General features: G+C 38.2%; 1 protein-coding gene across 1 annotated transcript in view; it reads right to left on the reverse strand.

The window, feature by feature from the left end:
- The window catches only part of LOC104464848 (vasoactive intestinal polypeptide receptor-like), an 18,451-nt gene extending 7,181 nt beyond the window's left edge, over window positions 1–11,270 (reverse strand). Inside the window, exons 1-6 of the mRNA XM_010077687.1 lie at window positions 11,177–11,270; window positions 7,479–7,586; window positions 6,886–6,995; window positions 3,980–4,077; window positions 2,342–2,474; window positions 1,749–1,902 (exon numbers count right to left, since the gene is read on the reverse strand). Coding sequence (XP_010075989.1) covers window positions 1,749–1,902; window positions 2,342–2,443 — 256 coding nt within the window. The 5' untranslated portion in view covers window positions 2,444–2,474; window positions 3,980–4,077; window positions 6,886–6,995; window positions 7,479–7,586; window positions 11,177–11,270. The remainder of the gene's footprint in view (window positions 1–1,748; window positions 1,903–2,341; window positions 2,475–3,979; window positions 4,078–6,885; window positions 6,996–7,478; window positions 7,587–11,176) is intronic.
- Between the last annotated feature and the right edge of the window lie 1,061 nt (window positions 11,271–12,331).

The raw sequence follows: 12,331 nt of genomic DNA on the forward strand, positions 1-12,331 counted from the left end.
GAAAGCAATGAAAGGCAGGAGAATGAAATCAAAACAAAGGAGAACAGGTGATGCTGTGAAACTATGTTTTAAAAAATAACAGCTAAGAATTGCTTTAAGGTTTGGATATGAATTATGAGCACCTTTGAAGATGGAGAAATCACTTATTTATCTAGAGTTCTCCTATGTTGTGAAATGTGGCCAGCATACCACTCTTTGTACACCAGCTGGAAGAGTTCACATTTTTGTCCTTAAGAGCCATCAACTGATGATCACTCCATGCAAATTCAGCTAAGTGAAGGTAATGGTGATTTCTAGCCCCCCTTTCCACTGCTTATCCCTCTGTATTTATGACTATCTTTGTATGTTTCCTTGTTTGTTTTTTGAAGCAGGCTTAGAAACTAGCAATTGTTTTTCCTCTCTTTCTGTAGAACTGAATTTCCAAAGACTATGTGACTTTCAAAGCTGCCGTGAAAGGGACTCTGATCTGAAACAGGTGACATTTGCACTGACAAATCTATAGATATATTAATAATTTCTTTCTAAATATCATCTGAGATCTGTAGGAAAGGCTCAGAAGTTGTCCTTCCTGATTTTAGAACCTTATTCAAGGCCTTTAATCTGGGACCATAATCAGTTCAGGTTGTCTTTTTAATTGACAAAGACAAATATTTACATCCATATCACCTAAGATCAGAGTTGTCCCTGAGAAGTCTCTCACTTTCCATTGATTATAGAAGGAGGTGAGGTTTCCTACTTTATTAATTGAGGTGTTTCCTTTGTTATCTAAAGGATAATTAAAAGTCATTAATCAAGGTCCAAGCATTTAGTTTCAGGCAATTATAATTGGAATAGCTCCAAATCAACATCCTCTTTATCAAATTCAGACTTTTAACATTTAATTACATTAAAAAAATATCTGAGAGTCCGAAGACGAAGGATAAATTACTTTTTGCTTCAGGAGAATTTTGGTTTCATTTTTAAGCCAAAAATGTCAATGTAACCACACAATTTGGGTGCCTCTACTTTCAAATAGCGGAGGTGAAGTACAAGAATATCTGAGAGTCACAAGAAACAATTCTCTGCAGTGAAATAATTTCATGTATTACGTGCACATATTCTCACAATCAGACATTGTTGTATAAACTCAAAAGATTCCTTAAAGCCAGAAGGTTTCTGAAAAAAAAAAAAAAAAAAAAAAAAACAAAATCAGATTTGCTTGATTCCTAGGCCTGACCTCACATGATTTAAGATTAATCTATCTAATTCTGCTTTCTAAAAGCAAACTGTCAACTTAAAGTTAGTCACCCAAATTTCTTTAGTCAGTGGAGGAAGGCAACATGTTTCCAGGATATTATCCAGCTACATTACTCATCTTCTTGAGGACTGGATTCTCTCCTGAGTCTACTGACTGCAGGAGAAACATGAATAGTTTAGATTAGATGGCTAAATTTTAAATTACTATGTGTGCATGAAGTTAATTCCAACCATAAAGATGAGTGCTGCAGCCTTCTAGGCAGGCATATCATGGTGCTTCTAGTAATCCATCCTATCCCCTCCTTCAAAATTGTGAATGGTATGAATACCTAACAAGATAAGAAGACAGTACAATGGTATGGTTTTGATGTAATAGTGTTGGATGAATGGGCAGCTTTCATCAGAAAGGTGGCACCTTTGATAGGGACCTTTAATCTCAGAACAAATATTTTTATCTAGTTCTGAATGTAAATGAAAGTACTGAATAACACAAAGAGGAAAAGAGTACTAACCCCAGCCAGTAAATATGAACCACCATACATACTGCTTGTCCGAAACAAAGGTCAGCAAAAGCAGTGTCTGCAGGTATATCCCTTCTATAAGAAGCCAGAAGAAATTGGCTAAAATACTGAACTGGAAGAATGCCACAGCAGCCTTACAAGCAACCTAGAAATGCCGAGGAAAAAAAAAACCAACTATTGAGTCTACTCTCCGTTGTGTCTTGTTTCTCTACAAATATAGGCAAAACTCAATGTAACCACACATGAATGAAGAAATATTACAAGCTTTCAGCAGGTGTGAGACCATCATTTCAACTGACTTGACTTCAGTTTTTTTGAAAGGGGAGCATTGTCCCTCTTTTATATATTAAATCGTTTACTGATGGAAATTGTTATGGTTCCATTAAAGCCAACAGACCTGTACCTTCCATATCAAAGCTGAATGTAGCCATAGCACTCGGTCTTTGGGTTTATATAGTATTGTTTGTTTCAAGATTTCAGCTCTAGCAAACTAAAGAGAAATGAGATTAAGAAATCTCCATGTTCTCTTCAGGCAAAGAATTAAAATATTAAATGAAGGATAAGAGAGAGGAGAAGTTTAGTACCGTTGACATTAGGCAGTGGTCCATAGTTTCATCTGCAAACAAAACAGCATCTTTGGTGAAAACAGCTATTGCTCGCAGGATAAAGGAGACAAACAGGTGCATGTGGATGTAATTCCGTGTACAGTGGAATTTTCTGACATGGAAAGAGAAAATAAAAGTCGTTCTTCAAGAGAAATTTCTCATGGTCTCATCAAAACTCAAACAGGAATACAAGGTGACTGCAGACAACTTCCAAAACAAATAAAAGATCTGTCACTATTTGAGAGGCAGCTAGACATAAGGGAGCAGAGCAGTTACTATCTGTTTAAGCTAATGAAAGTGCTTGCATAGTTGTCCTTGAATCACCACACTTTTAAAGGAGATGACAGAAGTGGAGTAACTCTGAGACTCTTGGGCTGTATTACAATAATGCCTTTTAATTATCCCAAATAGCATTTTTTGTTGAACAAGCTTGCAACAAGCTCTTTAGCACCTTTGTGGTCAGAGGAGAAGAGAATACTGAATGGGTGTCAGTCGCATGTTGGGAATGGCTGCCAGAGAAGTAGTTGTGTTACTCTAGGCATTAGTTTTATGAGGAGCGGCTGAGGGAACTGGGGGTGTTTATCCTGGAGAAGAGGAGGCTGAGAGGAGACCTTATCACTCTCTACAACTACCTGAAAGGAGGGTGCAGTGAGGTGGGTGTTGGTCTCTTCTCCCCTGTAACAAGTGATAGGACAAGAGGAAACGGCCTCAGGTTGCACCAGGGGAGGTTTAGATTGGATATTGGGAAAAATGTCTTCACTGAAAGGGTTGTCAAGCACTGGAACAGGCTGCCCAGGGAAGTGGTGGAGTCACCGTCCCTGGAGGTATTTAAAAACTGTGTAGATGTGGAGCTTAGGGACATGGTTTAGTGGTGGGCTTGGCAGTGTTAGGTTTATGGTTGGACTTGATCTTTAAGATCAAGGTCTTTTCCAACCTAAATGATTTTATGATTCTGTTTTCCTTGATTGCCCTGTCCACAGTTTTACCTTGAGCTGAAGGAATCCCCTTCAAGGTTTAGACATATCAACCCCTTGGTCTTGGGTCCCTTTACGAGTGATATGACCTTTGGGACTGCCAATCCACTCCAGTTAGGAATCTGCTTGTGTGCTCTGCACCCCTGTCTGCAGATTATGTTTAAGCCCTTTGTCCAAGTACATGGGAACCAAACAAAACCAGGATTTATTTCCTAATATCCAACATCATCAAACATGAGATTTACATTTTTTAAAATCTCTTTCTATAGCTCCCAGTTATGGAAGCAATGGTCTTTCAGAGAGGGAATGGACAGCCTAGAATTACTGCTGGTTCTGTGTGTGCTATACACTGAAGGAGCAGTTATTTTATGTTAATGGTGACAACAGGTTGGAGTATTTCCACTGTATGCTGTCATTAAAGAGTCTAAGGCAGGCTGCTCAATCAGTTTTATTGTTTTAACATCTGCAGAGAAATGCTACAACATGAATAGAGAAGGACTCATTGCTGTCAAAACATCTGAGAAGGATTTGAAAATAATAATAAAATCCCATAAAAATAAAAATTCAAAGAGTTTGAGAGGAATTAGTATAGGGCTGTCTTAAAGCATCCTGAAAAAGAGACCTTTTTTTTTTTTTTTTTTACCTGAAAGCAGCAAAGACAATTAGAGCTGTAGTGAGTGAAGTCACTGATGCTGCATAGCCAGCAGTGTAGACACGCCAAAATGCAGAATAATATGATTTCTATGAGAAAAAGAGAACACAGACCAATGCTGGTGGTTATGCAGCATGCATGCTGGTGTGCTTATTTCACTAAGATACATTTTCCCTTACTAGTCCATCCCATCACCTACACACTGCTTTGCGTGCGTGGTGATCTGCTTCAGGCTTTTCCCTTCATTGCTAACACACTTTTTTTTTTTTTTTTTTTTTTTTTTGGTGGCGTATTGCTTAACCTTACACATGAAACACGCAGGTTTCACAGCCTGCAGGCTCATCTGCAATAGTGACCCCTTAGAGTTAGCAGGAAAATGTTAACTCTGCTAAGTAACTAGATTTTCTCCTATAGGTATATAAAAGCTCTAGGGCACTGAAACCTGCTGATGGGTGATCTGTGAATCAGTCACTTGAGACCTGGGCCAGATTCAATAAGTATTGGTTTTCATAAATAGCTATAGTTAAAAAGCAAAGAAAACTTGCATTTTGCAGGTGAGGAAACTGAAACTCTGAGATAGTCACATTGTATTGTGCAGGCAAGAAAGTTAAAACCAATAAAATATCTTTATGGTCTTTAATTCCTTAAACAAACAGTTCATTCAATTTCCGTATACTGTAACACAATAAATTCTTTATAGTTCATTTGTTCATTTATTAGTTTCTTTTTTATTTAAGCATCCTATGTCTTTAGAAAGAATGAAGCACGTTTATGTTGCTTTAGCTATACAAATTTTATTCTGATTCAGTACAAGATCAGCTAATTATGTGAAATCCCAGGAAATTAAATTATCTGAATCCAAGCAAATTTCCTCCTTGCAAATGCAAAGGACACTTTGTTCTCCATTTGATCCAAACTCTGTTTATCCAAACAGCAACAATTCTAGGTTGAGACAACTGATTAGCAATTTTAAGTAGATCCATAAATAAATCATGCAGCCCTGTGACCTAGGAATCATTCTGGTGTTTCTGAAATAGTCCTAATCTTTTATACAGTATTTGTAAAAACACAAGTGAAAATTAGAACTTCTGTTGAACAATGAAGTATTTTGATGCATTTTGTCTCTTTGTAAGGTAGCTAAAAAAACAACACTATATGCAGAAGACATCTTAAGTCCTTACTGAAGATACAAAATACAAAACAAGCAGTTCTCTTAGAATATAAGTGAAATTATTCTTACTTCCCTGTGTTTACAATGCAGTAGAACTTGCTGATCTTATCTCCCTTTTATAGACCTTGTGGGTTTGGCTGGAATAACAAACTAAATACAGCTGCAGCACAAATGTGAGCTCTGCCCTGAAATCTTCCATAGTGTTAAAACATAAATATAGTCCCTTGCTTTATTTCACCCTAGGCCAGCTACAAACCCTGCCTGGCTTAGCACAAGCCAGGGACTGCTTGGAGAAAGTGGTCCTGGAGAGTAAGAGAGATTAGCTGTGTGGGTGACAGCTATGCCGTGGCAGCTGGAAAACTGCTCCACATCCCTTCTGAGCTGTTTGCATGGTTTCCAGCATCTTTCCAGAAGTTTTTTTTTAAGCATTTCTCTATCTAGCTTTCCCACAGTGTACAAAAGTACAAATATTCTTAGTTTATGGGTGGAGAATTGTGCTCCAGCTATCTATACTGCCTGTTAGACCTGTTCTTGAGTTTCTAAGCCCATGGAGCCAAACGGCTGAAGCCAATTACGTCTACACATCCTGAGGATTCAGATACCTGAACTAGTACTTCTTGAGCTTGCATGCCTGGAGAACCAAATGGTTTACTCCAGATAACACCCAGAGTGTTAGTGATGACAACTGTCTTCACCTTTCTGTGTCTTGCTTTAGTCTAGTCTGTGTCAAATGATCTTTTTCCATGGTTGAGGCATGACTACACACTCACAATGAGCTATATGATTTAGTCTTTTCTTTCGTGGATTGGAGGGAGTCCATTGCTTCCATCAAAATACCACCATAGGAGCAAGAGGTAGTGATGTACCCCATCTTGCATATATGCAAGATGTATAAGCCTTGTCCAACACAGACCGGAGATGAGAGGATGGAGACACCCCTGTTCTCTCTTGCTGGAACTGTCCCATTTAACAAAGGTCAGAACTCAAAGGCAGGAACAGCAAGCTCATCTCTGTTAATCAACAACTTTCATCCACAAGGCAAAGCTCCACCACCACCACCAATGAAGTGGGAGGCATTCCTATCCTGGGGCCAACTACGACGATGAGGAACATGGGAATTTAAATCACATGAAGATGTAAGTGAAGAAGAAACTCTACTGGAGGCTAATTAAGTACCAGTGATCACCAGATAGGAAAAATAGAGGTTCACTTAGTATTCCACTGAACACCTAAGATAAAGGGTGGAAATACTCAATGGCATCCAAGAGTTCCCCCCTAAAGATATGCATTGACCACCATGCTATAGATTTATGGAATCTTTTTCTCTGACTCAAAGAAAATCTGGAAAAAAATCAACAGGAGGAATCTGAAGGAATCTTCCCTGAAAGATTCCCCCCAGAAAGGTTGGTAGGGCTGCCTTGCTAGATGGGTGCATGACAAGGGTTCAAATCAAGTCTTTGTTAGGAAGGACAATTGAACTAATAATGACCTTACTCATTAACATCAAGAGGAGAGAAGTGGACAGAGAGGAAAATGCTACCTACTACTCTCTTGCTTTATATTAAGCCTAATTTGTTAAACAGGCACTAAATAAACCAGCTTAGCACTGAAGACGGGTAATTACTGGGTTCTGACAGGGCTCAGATGTATGGGAGCATCCAACTACTCAACACACCCAGAAGAGGATGCTCTGGAGATGCCCACAAGCAGGAAATAAAGAACTCACCTGATCCTCAGGGCCTTTATTGGAACCTTCATCAAATCCACAGGCAATGGTGTATGGTGGGAATGGTTCCGACCAGTATGCCTCCTGCGTACAGTTTCTCTGAAGGAAGCCTTAAAAGGTAAAATATATCAGAGAATGAATTACAGAGAGAGGTATCCTTTAAGTTTTGATGAGAAACAACAAATTTTTATTCCTGCTTTGATTGTTAAGTGAGGCACTTATGGGTCTAATCATGTTCAGGATTGGAACAGATGACTTTGAGATGTCCTTTCTAACATGAATTATTCTATGACTTTACAAATCAGTGATTCTATGACGTTTATACTCCTTTATAACATCAGCAATTTAGTGTAATTAAGTTGCAATTTTTTAGACCAACAAAGAGACTAGAAAATTCAGTACAGCATAACACAAAACAAAAGTGTGCCCAACATTGATGATAATCCAAGATGTGTATCTGAATAACTACTGTATGTCAACTGACACGAGATAACATTGTGAATCAGGAAAATACACAAGTTACTGAATCTTTACCTATTAGAATTTATTAAGACAATATGTAGGACTAAAATGAATTGGAAAAAAAATCTTGCCATGGATATTGGTGATTTCTTCAAAATATCTTGGACATGGAACTTTAACCACTTCCCCAAAAGCAGCTCTGGGCCAGCAGGTTAGACCATCCCAATCTCTGGCGCATTCTGAAAAAAAAAAAGTGCCTCTGGATAAACACACAGAGAACATCACACAGTTGATCTTCCACAATGAGATTGTCTGTGGCTTTCCTGCTAATTCACATGCGTGAAGAAGAGCCACAACAGCACAGGCAGCTCTGCAAATGAAGAACTCTTGTTTTCTTCTTCTCCTCGAATGCATCGTCACTCATACATGCACTTGACATTCCAGCTGTACCTTCCCCCACCTTATCTCATAAGAGAATGTACCTGAAATTCAAGCAGACACAATCTGAAAGTCAAATCGACTAGAGCTCTTTCTATTGTCAAAACAAAAGTCACTAAAATCAAAATATTGAATAATCATTAGCACTTGAAATTTCTCAGCACTACTTTCAGAGTCTATCTGAAAAACCTCAGACTTAAAAATTCATCCTTAATCTCCCGATTCTGTGCTTAAAGCCTACCAACTTCATACGACTTAAAGGAAATAACATAAGGGCTGAACTCACGGTCTTCGACAATTAATGGGATTTTTACAATGCACTACAACAGGGATTAGATTCATCCCAAACTAGAAGGACATCTCCCAGCATCATATAAAATAAACATCATCAGGAGTAGGTCTGACTGGTTGGCATTCACGAGGTTCTCTAAACCAAAGGTTGCCAGCTGTTGACGCAGGGCATGCTACTAGCTATGAGCCTGCTAGAAAGGGTTTTCGGAAGTTAATCACAGCTTTGTCACAGATGCATCACATTGAGACTCAAGCTGTAGTCACGCAGTGTCTGTTGGCAAGTAGGTGTGGGTACAGCACAGAAAAATTATCAGCTTGTAAAGGTTCCTGAACCAATAAAAAGAACACCACGCTGTAACCAAAACTAATCTCTAGATAGTAGTAAGGTGGATATAAAGCAGTGCAAGAATTTCATTTGGGAAGTGTTATTTTCTTTCACTGATTCTTTTCTGTTTCCTCTGTGACTGATGCCAAGGCATGTCTAAAATTGTCAAAGGCTGAAATGTGGAAGCAATATTACTTGCCTGTAGCTGATCAAAGTTACTCTCTGGCTTCCAAAAGGATAGTCCTGAGAATCTCCCACAGCATTATCCTCACATCACCCTTGGGAGGATGAAATTCTCGGTATCCTCAATTTGCCAGATGGAAAATAGAAGCCCCTGATTCACTATCTCTAATTTTAATTGTCTAAAACATGTTAGCTAATTTTAGCTATGTTCCCTCTGTAATCAGTAAAAAGAGACAGGGACTTCCAGCCCATGATTCATCCCATATATTGGTGGCTTCTTTCTGAGGACAGGATGAATCACTCACAGCGAATACCTAGGTCTCTCTGATGATTATAGCCTAAACTAGGCTGCTAAATTTCACATTAATAAAGTCAGGTAATATGAATCTCACCTCGACATGCAGTGGCCCATGCACTTAGGCTTAGGGCTTTAAGGGTCCCTCTTAGAGGGACTATAGTACCTTTGAGGAGCTGGGTCTAAAAATCTATCTTATTTGGCAATGTGGGGTTAAAAACAAGAATCAGGTGTTCTTATGTAGGAGTAAAACCTGTATGTTTCAAGTCTTAGATCTGACTTCATTTAAAGTGACTTCTACAGTTTATATCAGAGAAACCGCTGAGTGCAGAGGCAGCAAGAGCATTTTACACGCCAAGGTTTTCAGGAGACTAATGATTGCCTAAGTCACTTGAGACTCCGTCAAGACAACTGTGGTAGGAAGTGTAGGAAGGAATGTTGGCATCATAGATATTTAAGTCTTCTTCAGTAACCCTGGGCTCACTCTTTTTTAGACAGTTGAGAAAAACAAGCATTTTTAGAGCTTGATTCGATTAGCCTATTTTACATATCTACTTCAAGATGAGAGGAATTGCACCCTGGACTCTACTGATGACACTCATTAGGCACCGCTCTGTACAACAAGAATAAAGTGGAACTACATTAGATTGAAATCTCTGCAACACAGACCAATTCCAGCTCAGATTCTCTGTGAGTGCTGAGGAGTAACTGTAAAAATTAGGATCCTCCATTTTCTCTCATGTGCAATCCCTGAAAACTGAAATGTAAGCCAGAGGCTTTTACCAATTTTAGTCTAGTTTTAAAATACCCCAGATAAAATATTGGGGATTGTGTTTCAGATCTAATGTTTCATTTTAAATTATATTGAGAAATTCTGTAAATACCAGAACAGATTTTCATTATTTTTTTTTTCCATCTCTAGGGAATAAAAGGCAGGAAGGGGAGCTTTGAGAAGATCCGAGTTGACAAGGTTCAAGAATTTTAAATAGTTTAAATGACATTTGAGCAGTGTTTATTTCTTTGAGGAGCCTTTGTTACAAAGGGGATTCCAAAATCATGTAATTATGTTTCTGGTAAAGAGAAAAATACTTGGAATGTCATACTGTGCTTTTCAAATAGAAAAACATAATGAAAAATGCCTGATTTTTGCCAGGACTTTTTTGGGGTGTTCCAAGTGCAAAATATGTCCAGTAGGTATTCTGGGCTTGATTAAAGAGGACAAAAAAATATAACTAAAATCGAGTAGGCAAGTGCAAGAAGGATACCAGACATTAGAGTGATTGAAAAGGCTGCAGGAAGAAAAAAAAGATAAAGGAAATAACCTTGGAGTAATATTCTAAATTTCAATAGTCTGCTAAAGACAAACTTCCAGGTGGTTGTAATACTTCTATTCATACCAAGTGCATGAGGCATCGTTGCCTCATAACTGCTCTGTAGCAAATCAACATCTGATAATTCATGCCAGCTCCAAAATCTCACTGAGGTGGAATAATACTTTCCTAAGAAAAGCTGTCCAGAAAAAAATGTTGCTGAACTTTTGAAAAAGTTTGAACATTTTGAAATTTCACTGTGAATCAATTCAGAACAGGTCTTCACAACGCCAAAACTCCATCGACGAGAACCCTCTACACAGCAGTTTAAAAATATTTTACAGGATCTCTGAAACGTTCATTTTAATATTCAAAATTTATATTTGAGTATATAATATTTTGAAGAAATGGGGATAATTTTTTCTTTTGTTTATTGGCAAAAAACATTTTCACTGTATTGGAATGATTCTTAACACAATATAATTTCAGCATGCTTGTCAATGTCTTCTGTGGAATTTTCTTTGGAGCTTTGGATATAAGTGTGTGGATATAAGTGTAAGACATTCCAAGTAGGGTTTTCCTGTCCTAAGTAAGTATCTAAACTTTTCAGGGTTTGAACTAACTGTCTTAGTCTCTTTTTGTAGTTCGTAAAGAGAAACATAACTCCAGAGAATGATTGATCTCATCCTAAAGCATCTAAACCAGAGGCTATGGTTTCGATGTTCTGGGGACACCTATCTTTCTCCATTTACTTTAAGGGAATCCAAGAAGTCAAGTCCTGACTTAGCTATTGAGCTTAAAAAAATCTCCAAAATCAGATGACATGAGCCCCCAGCCTATAGAAGGAGAAGCACTTCAAGCTTCAGAGAAACCAAATAAAAATAGGATTCCAATCTTGAATCAGGAGAACAAAAGGTATCTTCACATTGTGCCCCTGAATTCACACAAGAGCTATTAATAGCAGAGCTTGATAATCAGGACTATTACCTTTAAGATCAGGTGAAACAGATTCATTTTTTTCTAAGCAGAGAGCCTCCTCTTTCACCACCTGCTGGAATATCTTGCATTCTGGATGGATTCCCTCGACCTTGGTGAGAGAAAGACAAAACAAACCAAGAAGTTCTGTGATTATTAGAATCAGAAGAGTCAGGTTTCTTTCCAGTTTGTACCTCATGGATGGCACTTTTTGAGCCCAAGAGTGTGAAAACTCCATCTGAATATTTTTCTGAAAATAGGACAAGTAAATGGCAAAAGGACTGACAAAGAAAAAAAATGAAACTGTGATTTCGTATGTTTAAAAATTTCTATAATATTAATCATAAAAATAATGGTATTCAAATATACAAATGAGTGATACACGGTGCCACTGCTCACCACCCAATGACCAAGGCCCAGCCCATTCCAGGCTAACAATACTAGAGCAGAGAAAGTCCCAAAATTGCAATCCTGGAAGAGAGAGAAGAGCCCAAGAATCCAAGAGAGAGCGAGAGGGTGAGAGCTTCCAGATAGATTCTCTTCTATTTATAGGGCATGACATGCATGATACGGAATAGACCATTGGCCAATTTGGGCCTTAATCCTAAATCTAAGGTTGAAGCCTAAGTCAATAATTGTGCACTGTGCTCCCTCCTAGGTTCTTGTGTACTTGCACACTGGCAAAATGTGAGAAGTTGAAAAGTCCTTGGCTTAGTGTAAACATTGCTTAGTAACAGCTGTAAACATTAGCACGTTATCAACCTTCTTCTCAACACACATCAAAAACATAGCTTCTTACTAGCTACTATGAAGAAAGTTAATTCTGTCCCAGCTGAAACCAGGATAGTATCATAACACTCAAGCTCATGTAGCACCTCTTCTCCAATCTGGGCATTTATATCACTTCTCCTTTAAACCTGTGCTTTTCACAAAACTTAAATGGATTTAGCAATTTTGGATCTCCACTTCTTTGTCAACTGGCCAAAACTGGATGAATCCATCAGCTATGGGAATATTGACACTGAGTCCCCCAAACATACAGGCAGTCTGACCATACACATGTTTCTCCCCCATAAAATAAATATAGATACATTTCTTTAAATATACATATAGGGTATCTTTTTTAGTTTATTATTTTGGGTATTCAGAACTACCTATTGACTAAAT

This window comes from Pterocles gutturalis, unplaced genomic scaffold (assembly GCF_000699245.1).
Source record: "Pterocles gutturalis isolate BGI_N339 unplaced genomic scaffold, ASM69924v1 scaffold2118, whole genome shotgun sequence".
Classification (NCBI taxonomy): Eukaryota; Metazoa; Chordata; class Aves; order Pterocliformes; family Pteroclidae; genus Pterocles; species Pterocles gutturalis.